Source organism: Leptonotus elevatus, chromosome 14 (genome assembly GCF_054856555.1).
Source record: "Leptonotus elevatus isolate MCC_2025b chromosome 14, RoL_Lele_1.0, whole genome shotgun sequence".
Taxonomy (NCBI): Eukaryota; Metazoa; Chordata; class Actinopteri; order Syngnathiformes; family Syngnathidae; genus Leptonotus; species Leptonotus elevatus.
This window is the reverse complement of record NC_141252.1, coordinates 7,587,462-7,601,825: the sequence shown is the minus strand read 5'-3', so window position 1 is coordinate 7,601,825 and position 14,364 is coordinate 7,587,462. Positions and strand designations below refer to the sequence as shown.

At 40.2% G+C, this 14,364-nt stretch overlaps 1 protein-coding gene across 4 annotated transcripts in view; it reads left to right on the top strand.

Annotated features, from left to right (window-relative positions):
• The window catches only part of rps6ka1 (ribosomal protein S6 kinase a, polypeptide 1), a 50,628-nt gene that overhangs the window by 16,809 nt on the left and 19,455 nt on the right, over positions 1-14,364 (top strand). For all 4 annotated transcript variants that reach the window (XM_086094058.1, XM_086094059.1, XM_086094057.1 and 1 more), the window contains exon 2: positions 2,201-2,245. In XM_086094058.1, the coding sequence (XP_085950184.1) occupies positions 2,201-2,245 (45 nt within the window). The remainder of the gene's footprint in view (positions 1-2,200; positions 2,246-14,364) is intronic.

The following is a 14,364-nucleotide window of genomic DNA, read 5'->3' as shown; positions in this document are numbered from 1 at the left end:
AAGGAGACTTTTGCCTTTTCACGTCAGTTAATTAGCAAAATATCTATACATTTCTTGGCATTCTGATTCATATTACATTTGTTGAATTGAATAAGAGTTATGAAGCAAAATCCAGCCATTTTCATCCATCTCAGGGGGCGGCCATTTTGCCACTTGCTGTCGCCTGAAGATGACATCACAGTTGCTCAGGGCTCGACCAATCACAGATGACCTGGTTTCTGAAGCTGAGCTGTGATTGGTTGTTACCTGAGACCTGAGCAACTGTGATGTCATCTTCAGTCGACAGCAAGTAGCAAAATGGCCGCCCCCTGAGATGGATAGAAACGGCTGTATTTTGCTACCTAACTCATATTCCACTAACGCTATATTAACCAGAATTCCATATTTAGACCAGTGGGGCTGCATAGAACATAATATTGTCCGAAACATTTTTTAGGGTTGACTTCCCCTTTAAACTAGTAATCCTGAGTATTCATGCACCCAGTGACGTTTCCTGTGTATGGTTGGATGTGTAGCAGCGCATGAATCACCCTCTCAAGATGAGCCCCACAAAGAGTAAACATCTGCTCTGTTGTCCCAAATGTGACGAGGCAGCAAAGCGGCAAAGTCGACACTAAAATGTCGTGCGTCAGCAGTCTGTGACGTACCGCTGCGTCTCTCTCGGGGTGGCCGCTACACAAGCAACCTCGACTGATCTAAATGTGAGCGGACAACACGTCTTTGGGGTCTACCCTATGTACTTTTTTTTTCATCATTGAAATTGCTGTAATGTCACTGTAGCAATCCAAATATTCATCAATATAGCAACACTTTTTCAGAGATTGATGGATTTGAAATATATATTTTTTATGACACCAGGTCAGGAACTTTTCTGATAGCTCTCACATATTATTATGTGTTGGTAATGTCAACTCTGCTGCATGGAAAATGGTCTCGCTTGTCCCAATATTGGGTACATCGGCTCGAAAGACATACAAATACAAAAGCTTCTTCAAAATCCTGCTTTTACAAAGATACTAACACTTGATTGACAGGCACAATTCAAGACGGAGCTCTTCGTAGGATGCGATGGAGTTGTGCATTATTGCAAAACTAACCACCGTGATAAAAAAAATTTAAAAAGTCATTCAGTGCTCCTTTTTGACAAATTGCACAATCAGATGGGAATGAGATCAAAGAAAAGATCCAAAGAAAACAATTGACTCATATCAAGCCAGTAGCGGGAACAAACCAGGATGTAGAAATCTACCCAAGTGAAGCCAGTAAACATCTCTTCTGCGCAGTAATCCACATGATCATCACTACACATCGCTATCATCGCTGGGTAATCCAGGACAAAGTACGTTGTCTTTCTGCTTTTCCTAAGATGCCACAAGTTCAGTAAAGCCTTGGCTAGTAGGAAAGTAGTAATTGGTGTCAATTGAGAGACAAGTTTTGTATGTAGGGGAGGAGCTAAATTTAGCCTTGGTTGTATTTTTAAAGGTAATGTGTAAGATGACCCAAATGATATCAAATAGTTTTCAGCATCATAGTACTTTTTGGGTACCAGTTTGTTGCACGCTTCTGAAATAACACATTTGCTCAAATTGCCTTTAATGATGTTATGCTATATATTTTTTTTTAATGATTATTTAGATTTCTGCCAGTACGTTTTTCAATAATCACTAATACAACATTCCAAGAAAATCACAATGTCCCCTACCTGGTGATCGATGATGGAGGGATTACTGCACTATTTCCCAAATGTGTATTTTTAAATGGATGGGTGGCTTGATTTTTTTTCCGAAATTTTAGCTCAAACTCTAAACTTAAATGAGCTTTAAGATGAAAGAAAATGAAGGTTCTGCTTATCTGCCACACGTTTGTGCTCTGTGAGCATGTCTACATCACCAGCTGTTTATTTTTTATTTTTTTCCCCTGTGCATAACACATTGATTACACGTTGTACCGCAGATCACTTGCAAGGCAGGACACCAAGGTTGTGCATTTGTGTCGGTTGTAGATTATTAGCAGCCGCGTTAGCGGAGGAGCAAAGTGTTACGGCGGACTCGTGCCGCCCACGTCGTCTTGCAAATGTTCTCCCTCTCGTGTTCCTTCTTTGTCTGCTGCCTTTGTATGCGCGTGTACGCTCTATGTGCACTATGCACACGCGCACACACACACGCACTGACCATTTTCTTAACTGTGCTCTCTTTGACAGAATGGCCAGAGCACTGCTGAGGATGGAGTCACACCTGCTGTCAAGGTAGGAAGGAACACGCCCACACATGCTCAATGCCCACATAATTCGATTGGGGACATTTGGACTGTTGAATTTTATTCTTACATGGTCAGCTTGTACTTGCTGATTTTCTTTTCTCTTTTTATTTTATTTTTATTTTTTAACATTTATATCTGTACAGTAATCCCCCGTATTTATTGGGATTGCCATTTTAGAAGCAGATGGTTGTGTTCATTCAACACAGTAAAGTAGTAAGTAGAGATGGACGAGTACCGATACTAGGTATCAGTATTAGGAATTAGCGGAATAGAAAATGGCCGTTCATTTCATGCAATTTTAAAGAGAATGCTATATTGGGATAATAATAATAATAACAATTGCATTTGTAATGCACTTTACATTTTCAAAGAAATCTCAAAGTACTAGTCAGGTTTAAAATGAATAAATAAATTAATATATTAAAAGAAATACAATATATAGGTCTTTCTTTAAAATGGTGTCATAGATTTTTTTATTATAGAAATGTTATGTGTCAAAAGTATTTGTGGTATCGTTACTTGATATCGGTGACTGCTTGAAAGTTGAGTACTCGCATCGGTGTTAAAAAGGTTTTATTGAGTCTGGTCACGGTATGAATTAAAGGCACACCTGTACATGAACTTTTTTTGATATCAAATTAAATATAACAAAAGTGTGTGTGTGTGTGTGTGTACAGTTGAGCAGCCAAGTCAATCATCTTTAATTTTGCTAAATGTGGCCCACTTAAATGTTGGTAGCCCAAATGTATGCAGAGTTTGCTCTCTGCAGGAAAAACCCTTATGGGGTTAATTTCCACTGACGTCTCAATAGTGTTGCAGTGGTACAATCGGGGTCAATGCATTGAAGTTGTAGCTCCTGCTCCGTGTCCTCAGCTGTCCTGTTAGCGTACCATCACATCACAAACGAGCACAAGCTTGCACGGTGCTCGTAAAGAATGGGTGAGTCAGCCTTTTATTCCCCCCCCCCCTCCTCCCCATCCTCCATTATTATCTGGCCCTTTAGAACTTGATCCTATTTCCCCCTGTGTTATTCTGCAGGGGGCACCATGTTCACGCTCGCTTTTGTGTCCGGTCCTTGTGAACTGAATGGAGTGCGGGGAGTGTGCGTGAAGCTCGTCGAGCCATCCTTTCACTTTATACAGACGTCCTATGATTGGGGTCAGCACGTGGGGAAATGCGCTGGTCCAAATCATTACTACGCAGACTTTCGTTTACTGATACCTTACTTCCAGTGTGCTCCCATGCATTGCAGCACCCCATCAACAATATTAAATTACAGCCAGGTACTGCTGGAATCATGCCTTACATGCGCTAATTGATTGGACAACACCCGAGTAATTGGACCCACTATTTATTCTGCCTTACTTTATTAGAATCCTGCATTCGATACTACTAGAGGGAGAGTGACTTTCTACAATTTAATGGTATTGTTTCTCAGTAAGGACATTGATGTGGCCTTGGAAATGATTAATTGCAGCGTTTTTTATCAGAACTGGACCATGGAATTGGTTTCCATACGGGCTTATTGTCAAGCTAACGCAATGTAGTATGGCCCAAAAATAAAATCTTGATTCTTCTTTTTTTTTCTTTTTTTTTTTACGAATGTAATCTAATAAACCCAACAAACATGTATTTAAAGGTTTCATTTATTCACAAATAATTCCTGTGCAAAATGCTGAGACAACAATACAGTGTTCCCTCGCTTCCCACTGAGCTTAGGTTCCAAAAAATACCCGCAATATGTGAAATCCGCGTAGTAATTAATTCCTTCATGAACTTGTGCTGTTTTTGACTAAGAAACACAAAATGCTGTAGATAGATGAATACAGGAGACCCCCGCTCTCCTCCATTGTTGTTTGTTAGCACGTCTCATTGCTGCTGATATGTGCAATGTGGCGTGTTTGCCGCAGTTCCCCCCCCCCACACGCTATTTTTTTTTATGTCGCTCAGGGGCAAAATGTCCTGCTCTCTCGCCGCGAGGTGCTGCGTTACGTGCTGCGTTACGTGCTGCGTTACGTGCTCACCAGCTTGTTGCTGACTGTCTTTTTACTTATTTGTCTGTTTAGCCGCTAAGCTGAAGTCAGGGCGCTGTAGGGATTTTTTTTAGAGCCCTTTCTCTGAACACCGCAGCACTGCAAGCAGTCATAAAAGGAAATCAAATCAGTAAAATTGTAGCCAATTAGCAGATGGTTTTCTGGAGGGTTTATGAGTGTGCTCTCTTTGGTATCGCAGTTATTAAAAACACGAATTAGAAGCAATTTAATGATGACATCAGACCTATTTTTTTCCCTTTTTTTTGCTTCACGTGCATCTTAATGGGTTTTCTCAGCTCGTATAGATTTAGCTTCAACAAGCAGCCTGTGCCGAGGCGTATTGATGGAGGGATCATCTGATGTGTGTTGCCAGGGGAGTTGCTATTATCCCGTTTTCTCTCTCTCTCGAGTTAGGTTGTTAGTGATCCTCTCCCTCGCAAGTGTCGAAATCTTTTTATTTCCCGCAATCAATTGTTTAAGAACTCACTCGAAAAGACTGAAATGCTGCTGTGTTGTGTTGTGCTGTGATGTAGTCGTTTGTTACTGTTTTGGAGCAAAAACAATGGATCCTTTCCTTCCCCTTCTGGAGCCAAGTGAACAAAATGTCTCTTTCTAAGTCCAAGTTTACTCACTGATGTTTTTACTGCTGATAAATGTTTAAACTTATCTGGAGCTCTTGTAAGTGTCTGTTAAATTACCTTGACGTTATCACAACTGAGAGGAAATGGTTTTCCACCACTGCCTTTTAACGGCGACATTTAATGGATGCGACCGATAAACCACAAGCCTGACTTGGCCTATACTTAATTTTTTTAGTTTAATGCAGGCCTGCTCCTTTTACGTCGCGCCTGTTACATAATTCTCTCCCCGCTGCGGCATGAGCTCCTACCTTGCGGCCGGAGGGCAGAAATTAGAACGAGGTAATGCGCCAGAGATCGTGGCTAATGGATTCTTATTTTCCCACCGCAGTTAGCTTCTGAGCGAATGGAATCGGCTAAACGGCACAATTAAATAGAAGGCGTAGTGTAGCGCTGATGAAGGCCATAAGTGAAGATGATGAAGGTTTTGGAAAAAGGCAAGGTAGTTTGAAGATTTCAGCTTCAACGTCAACTTTTGAGCTGCGCGTGGGAATAGCACGCTTGAAGCGAAAAGAAAACGTGAGCCTCTTTCACACAGAGACCCTGCAAAATTGCCCCATTAGAGCTGTAACAGAAGATATGGCATCCATCCACGTTTCATTATTAAATCATCCAAAGTGAATTAGAGACAGAAGGGTGTGCAGAATGCTTTTGAAGGTTGCATCCACCATGTCAAAGTCACAAGAAAATTGGAAAGAAAAGCGTGCATCTCGGCAAGCATGAGTCATATACTGCATCCGCGAGGGCGCCGATATTGGGCATGTTGAAGAATATCGGTATCGGACTTTTGTAAAAATCTGACGGATTATAAAAGGTCAATCTAAAACCATTTTAATCTCAGGGAAGTATTTATTTAAAATTTCAGTTAACGTAAGCTAAATTTATGGTTTGTTTAAAAAAAGAAGAAGAAAGAAAACAGACCAACATAAATCAAACATAAACATGCTAAATACGACACACATTCAACTACTGGTAACACAAACACATATGACACAAGATTAACGTCCTTCATTAACTGCGCCATACAATGCATTCTGGGAACAATATATATGCAAAATAGGGAGATATAACACGCCTGGAACTCATACGGGCAACGTGTTGCCACGTTCCATTTGCATTTGTGTTATTTTTTGTGAACAATATATTTGCAGTTGAGTCACGCAATTTAAGTCTTGCCCGCAAATGACAAAAATCTCCGTATAATTGACGCAATCTTTTTTTCAAGTTATGTACCATGATTTTATCAAACCGGCCCACTTGCTAATATATTTTCCTCCATGTGGCCTCTGAGCTAATATGAGTTTGATACCGATTGCTCTCGGCGAACGTTTGCAAACCTTGAATGAACCCTGATGAACCATGACAGGACTATGCACAGTTTGACCATTTAAATCAGTGATTCCATAACGTTACACTAGAGGGCACTGTCTTACAATTCGTATAAATAATCACTTCTAAAACCATGGAAATGACAGTGGTGAGCTATTTTTAGAACAGACCCGTTCTATACAATGTATTCCCCTGCGTGGCCATTTTGATGGGAGTGCTCAAAGCAGTCTTGGTGTCGAGAGTTTCTGGACCCGATTAAATATTTACCAGAGGAGCGAGTGAGTGTGTAGGCGCCGTACTCGACGAGTGGTCGGAGCCCAGGGCGAACGCCGAGCCCGGCGAGCCAGGAAACGGCAAAGTCGAGGCTACGCATTTCCTCGGGTAGCCACGAGAGTGCCAAGCGTGTGCTCGCGCATGCGGTCGCCTTGGAAACGGCCCTCCGGTTCTCCAACAAACGTGACCTCTCTATTGCCTAAGAGATGGGACTTGCACTTAAACCCATCAGCGGTCATTCGTGTCATTTTCATCTTCCAGGATGGATTTACATGTTGAAGATTCAGTTCAAATTGTGGAATATTACATTTGAGATGACAGTTGGATTTGTTTACATTTTGCAGGTGTGCATAATGTTTTGGCTGGATGGTGTTTTGTTTTTTCCCCCCCGGCAACTTACTTTTTTTTTTTGTTGTTGCTTGCGGTCAACATTTCTGTGGTTTCTGACTGTTTCTGTAAGAATCCACAAATTCTCCGTGGGGCTTCCTCGGTCCGTAGAGATTAAATAAATTCCATAGCACTTCCTGGAACGCACTGTCATCCTGACAGACGGAGGTCAGTTTCAGCCGCCATTTCCAGCTTTACGTTTCCCCGCCGGGCTCGCCACTGGGAAACTGTCAAACAAACCTGCGGCGAGATTGCGAGTGTTTGTTGATGTGAGACATTGTACCGTGATTCCCAGCAAGAGGGGAGATGGGCGTGTACTAACTGAGCGTGGATTCTCGTCGGAGCCCCGCAGAACCAAACAACTCCGCATTCCACAGGAAGGTCAGGAGGAGGGGGAGCAGGGGGAGACACTGACTTATGGCATCACTTTGGCCTTCGCGTTGCAACGCAACTTGTATTGAATACGCCTCCGAAGTTAAGTTGCAGAAAACATCACTAGTTTTTCTTCTTCCTGTTGATGCCAGGCCGAACCTTTTGTCTTAGCTTGTGTATGTTTGCACGTGTTAGCTTGATTTTATAATGCAAAGCACTTTGTGTTGCATTCTTTTATAAGAAAAGTGCTTTATAAATGAAGTTTGATTGATTGAAAACATTCCTACTTTGGCAATTTCACATCTGAGCACCTCCTTTCTGCACTGATCAGCAATTTTACTGCTGCTCTATACTTTGTTTTTTTAAGTTAAGTGAATGGGAATGATGTCAATTATTCGTATATTTTAACTATTTACGGCAGTGCTCGTATTTTTAAAATTCAATTGTATTGTATTTTTTAAAATTCAAAGCTACTGAACGTAGAATATTCCATTTCGAATAGCTACTGCCACCTGCTGACGAAAAAGGAAGCTGCACATACCGTTCTTCACATACACACCACGCACATTACGTCACATCCGCAGACAGGGCGTGGGAAATTCTAACCCGATTCCCGTCTGAAAACTATTGGCCAGAGGCTTGCAGGAGTACCAATTGTGAACAGCTAAGATGTTAACCTACTAATTAGAAGGCATTTCACTCATAAATGGTCAAATAAAAAGCTTGCCTTTTAAAGTTACTTTTGGGGGGGAAAAAATCCATATTGCAGTTTTAAATAAATTAAGTAGCTCAATAAATAAGCCCTGTCGGACACAATGCATTTTGTATGCTTTTCTACTATATTCCCATGGCAACGTTTTGATGAATGATCGCGATCTTTTTAAACTGGCAGGGCCATGTGTGCCAACTATAGCAGTTTATTCATACAAAAGCGATGTCAAACTTGTAAAAATGAGCTAGTTCTGAATATAATGATAATAATGATATCAGTGCAATGGCAAAACTCTTCTGGGGCTTTGTCCTTTTCTGGTTGGCCTCACATCTGTACTGACTTTGCCATTTATCTCCCCACTTTTAACATATTACAAGCATTTTCCCCACCAAATTTCCTTTTGGCGTGAATAAACAATTTTTGTGTACTTCAATATGTGCCACAATTTTCCATGACTTTTGTTTTCAAATTTGAAGGAGTTCAGAATGGAGAGATCCCCCCCCCCCCCAAAATATTTAAAAAGCAACTATTGATTGTAAAAAATGTCCCTGTAGTGGATAAAGGAAGACAATTAGTTGCCTATCCTACTAAAAACAATGGCCGCCATGTTTCTTTGTATGATGTGCACGCATCTCTTGTCATGACTTGTTGAAATCCCCTCACGATCGTGTTGGTGTCAGCACTTGACCTCAATATGTCTACAAGGACCAACGACCCCCTCCCGCCCATTCACCACGTTCTCCATCTGCCGCGGCCCCTCTTTCTTTCCCTCCCCTGTCGCTAGTCCATCCCTCCGTTGGCCGAATGTCGTCACAAGCGCCGCAATGACGAACACTCGAACAGACCACCGGCAGTTACTGCTTTTAATTTCTTCTTGCATGATAAGAATCGCGGGTGTTTGGTCACAGCGGGTGGAAAACAGCCTCTGGATACAACCACAGCGGGACACTGGATGGACTCCAGTGACAGTGTTGCGGCACGTGTTGTTTTTAATCTTCTTCTTTTTTCTATGCCAATTTTTTTTTCTTCCCCCCCTTATGACAGTCCATCTTAATGTGTTTAGGTTAGGGACCACTCTACTGTGCTGAAAAAATATCAATGATGTCATTGTTTGTTCGACTTGACTTTTATCCCATTATAGCAGCCCTTCTCAGGGATCTTTTTATTTTTATTTTTTATTTTTTGGGCCGTACTAGACTAAAGTGCAATTGCACAGCCACTACAGTAGATGGCAGTGATGCTCTCCTTGTTAGTGGGCGCACGGAATATAAACAAGTTAATAAAGTTATTCAATAGATTTTTTTTTTATGCTAGTAAGGAGGTAATGTAGAGGTATACTTATAACAATTTTATAGGCAATTGATACTATTCATAGAAGTGACAGAGTTGGGGGCAAGCGAAATATTTTCTTTTTCCTGGGGTGGGGGGACCGAAAATAATTGAAGAACTGTATTAAAGTCGACAGCAAAAAAAATCTGAAGTCATTCAACCCTTAACTATAAGGTACATAGAAGTACAATCGCAAGAAAAAGTATGTGAACTGTTTGGAGTTACTCTGATTTGTTTTTTACTGATGTTATTTGATCTGACTGAAATGGCCGTAAAAGTGGTGCCGGTTTGCCGGCTCACTATTGAGTGTCCTGTTATACAATAAGACATTTAATTATTGTGGACCAGGATTTAAAAAATTAGGGGTGTGGCAAAAAAAATCGAATCTCATAAGAATCACGATTCTAATTTCGTATGTTTCACAATCGATTTTAAATGTACCAAAATCGATTTTATTTCAATTATTTTATACTGTCTTGCCTTTGTCTGTGTGTGCCTTTATTTGGAGCGCTGTTCATGTTGTACCTGATTTGGCCACTTAGGGGCAGTGTGGTTCCACGCGGTCTAATACACTGTTAAGTTGTAGCCACATTAGAGAGTAGAAGGAAAAAGTCACGGTCAAGTTATCCCAATAAAAGTTGGGGGGTTTTTTTCAGCGTGGAGCCGTTCTTTTGAGTGATAAAAGTGCCGCAAGTAGCGGGCTAATTAGCATTAGCGAGTCAGACTGGAGTAGATCATTACAATTCCTTGCACATTTAAAAAATTAAGCAAAAATCGTTGTCAATCAAAAATTGTTCCTAATCAAAAATCGATTCTGAATTGAATCGCAGACCCAAAATTCGGAATCGAATCGTAAGACATTCAAAGATTCCCACCCCTAAAAAAAATAGATATTAATGTACACCCTCAAAAAGTTTTTAGGCAATACAACAAATAATTCCATATAAAGGCATTTGGGTGTTACAGAATTGTTTAAAATATATTTAATGTAAAGAGAATAAATAACAAAATCTGATGCAAGTTCTCATAACATCAGAGATCCTCATAAAACTGTAGCGTGATAGCCGTAAATGAACATTAGACATTTGCCACAGAACCCAGCCAAGGTAGAATATTGCAGAAAAACCACTGCCTGCCTGTTGAGTTGATAACCGCTTCCAACACAACAAGGCGGCAGACGTGTGTGTGTCAAGTGTTAAACCTAATCCTGCCCAACTATCACCTCATTAACGTGCACTCAGGCAGCCTTATACTTCTATTACTTCTCTAAAACTACCTCAGAAAGTGGAACGTATTCCCTTTTCGCTCGATTTTTCATGAACACTTTTATTGCCTCCTCAATGTCCCGCTGTTTCCTGCAAGGCGCTGCATGAAAGAAGTGAAATATTGTGAGGTTGCTGCTTTTTTTGTTTCTCTCTCTCTCTCTTTTGTTGGGATTATTCATGGGTGACCTATTCACAAGTTCAAGTGTTTGTTTTCTTCCTACAATACGTGCAATGGCTTCTCAGAACAAGACGGAAAATGGGCGGCATTGCGCGAGGTCTGCGGACTTTGCTCCAACACACGTAATAATGCAAAACAGGGCTTGTCCACGCACTTAACTGAGTTTGATTATGCGCGTAAACAGCTTCTCATTCTTTGCCGACTTGCTTCCGATTGCCTCTGCAGCCTTTGGTGTTGGTGTGTGTGGATGTGTGTACACCTACTGTGTGTTGGGTTTGAAGGACATTATTCTGTATGTGTGTGTGCGCGTGCGTGCGTTGTGTGCACTCGACTGAAGCGGAACCCTCTGGTGTGCGTTTATCATCAACAGAATCTGCTGTTAATGGTAGAAGGTGGCTCTGCAGAGCTACTGGTCAAACACACACGCATACACGCACACACACACACACACACACGGGTTTATAACCCAATTACCCAGCATGGGCCTCTGCTTGCGTGAGGCGCTAAATCCTGCCTCATGTTGTAGTACGCGTAACAGCAATCACACTAGTGACATCATGGCACTCTTTAGTGTTAAATTGTACATCGTTATTTGGCAAAATGTCTGTGCACAAGTTCGTTCGTGGTTTAACGCATTAATTTTGTTTTAGGGTGAATTATTTTTTCTTAAAAACCACCACAAGTATGTTGCTGTCAATAGCATTAAGACAAGTAGAAAGCACTGTGGAATAATTTTGCCTGTGCTATTCGTAAAGACAAAATATTATTATTAGAATATTTTATAATTATAATATTATTTTATATATATAAAATTAAAAATATTCAGTGACTGATAGGTGACCTGGAATGCACCTGTTGGTCTGCGGAGGACCAAAAGTGCCAAAATTCAAAATAAATAAATAAATGACTAAAAGTGCTAGCTAGCACCTGCGGCTAAAGCCAAACTGCGGCAGGGTTTTTACTTTCTGTTTTTGGACCTGGATTTGCCACATCTGGTGACATGAGTTATTTGGAATAACTAAATTTGTGTTATACGGTAATAAATAAAGATATATATATATATATATATATATATATATATATATATATATATATATATATATATATATATATATATATATATATATATATATATATATATATATATATATATATATATATATATATATATATATATATAATGTTGATAGTTGTTTAAATTATGTTTTACAATTCATGGTCTGTGTCTCTATTGTCGAGTGACATCAAATTGAAAGAATTTGAAGATTTTTTTGGGGGGGAAGTAAGTTTGCAAAAAAAAAACAGTAAATGAGTGAATCTGTGGGTGCAGAACCGCGAGTATGCAATATTACGAAAAGATGTGTAGTTCATAATTTGACAGACAATTATTATAAGCATAATTTTTTTTTTTTTGTCGAACAAGGAATTTCACTTGAAACGTCCGACTTCCCAGTTTTTCCTGCAATGCAGCATTACGTAAACGCAGTCCCATGAACCTGAGTATATTTTTCTTTCCAATTGTGTCAGCATATAACAATTAAAGCTGGTTTCTCAGCATCCCTGAACAGACTAAAAGCTCCAATAATTCAAACCATCTATCCGTTCCCTTCAGCAGCCCCTCCTCCATCCATCCTTGGCTGCCGCGAGCCCTCGTCGTCATGGTTACCGTGTCCTCAGCGTCGCCAAGCCCTGCAATAGTAGAAAGTGTTTTTTTTTACACACACGTACACTCGAGCACTCATAACCCCTCTTGCTCATTGAGAGTTTCATTCATAAGTCTTTTGTCTTCAAGTTTGCCTCATTCATCACATTTGCCAGACCGGGAGGGGCTCGGCGACTATTCACAAGCTCCACAGCCCAAAACCTTTAAAGGGGCCACGGTGGTATTTGACCGGAGGAATTAAAATGAATGTCCACTCGGGTCCCGGACAGGAGAACTTGTCCGTTGATGGTGCGCACGGAAGCTGCTGTTGCACGGTCTCGCCGTGCTCGCAAGCACTCCTCACAAAGATGAGGAGCACTAGTTGCCATAGTTTCACACTTCTCCCTCTCAGGGTCGGCCGAGGAGAACGTGGCGTCCGCTTGCTCGTGTCTTTTATGCTTACTATGAATGTGTGGCGGCTTATGCGGCTGATGCCGCCGCCCAGCTTTTGTTTCACAAAACCACCCCAAAATGTATTTGTGTCTGTTTTTCATGCCAGTCAATGAATTCCCGCTGCTGCCGCATCAACGTCACATCAACCTAACGGCACGTCTCAAGGAGGAAAATAACCTTTGACACCGGTTACCATGGCAACAGCAGTTAACGTATACACGAAAGGCACGTTCTGTAATTATTATGCTAAGACGTTCAGCATTCTTAAAATCCACACTCCGGTTCATATCACTCTGTTTTGGGGGGGCGGTTCTGTCTCATGCATATGGCGAGCGTGGCGTTGGGTCATGCCATGAGGCAATCAGCTACTCGGCATTGCCCACTATTTGGCAACTTCTCCAACCCTTCTAGTGACTCGTTAAAAAAAGTCAACTAGCAGCAAATCTAGAACCCTTTTTGTGGTGTTATTGTAGAATACTGGAGACTGCTGAGACTTCAGAACTCCAGAACAGTCGATGTTCACTCCTCTGCATCCAGACTGCAAATGTATGATGTCATGTTTCATGGCTGCATTCACTGTGTGACTCTATTTTAGAGGATGTCATCATCTTTCTTTTCTTTTTTTCTTTTTTTTACAGATTATAACTCTGGTTGGCTGCATTATTATTGCGCCTTTGCAATCAAATGAGATCCAGAATGAGATTATAATCTTCAGCAGTCAGTGAGGTAGTAAAGTAAATGTTTGTTAGGGGTGTTAGAAAAAATGGATTCGGCAATATATCGCGATATTACAGCTCACAATTCTCGAATCGATTCAATATGCGGCCGAATCAATTTTTAAACATCAATTTTTTATGGGAATATTCAACAAAACGTCTTACTTAGGATTTGGATTTACACAATAAGCATGGAAGAATGTTATATTAATGGAACATTAAGCCTTAATATTTTATTTCAGTGCTGTTCAAACATGAAACAGACTGCAACCTGAATTTTCAGATCAATAAATACATTTTCATACAAATCTTACAGTGTACATGTACAAGTTTACTGATTAGTATTTTCTAAATTTGAGTTTAAAAAATCGCAATAATCAATTTATAGATTCGATAGATATATAGATCGGGATTAATCGGTACCGAATCGTGACCTATGAATCGTGATATATATATATATATATATATATATATATATATATATATATATATATATATATATAATTTTTATCCCCATTATTTTAGTAATATTTTGCGTTAAACAAAACAACATATTTTTCACCGCATTTAAAATGGACGCCAATAATATGTGGATTTTCATGTTTCGCAGGCCAGCCCGCAAAAAGCGGAACTCCACTATATGATTTTAATTAATTAGTTAGTTAATTAACAAAATATAACTTAAATGTAACTAAATCAATAAATAAATGTTCATAGTATTATTATTAGATTATTGCATTCACCGACTTGCCATTCCTAAAATGAGGAATTGCCATTT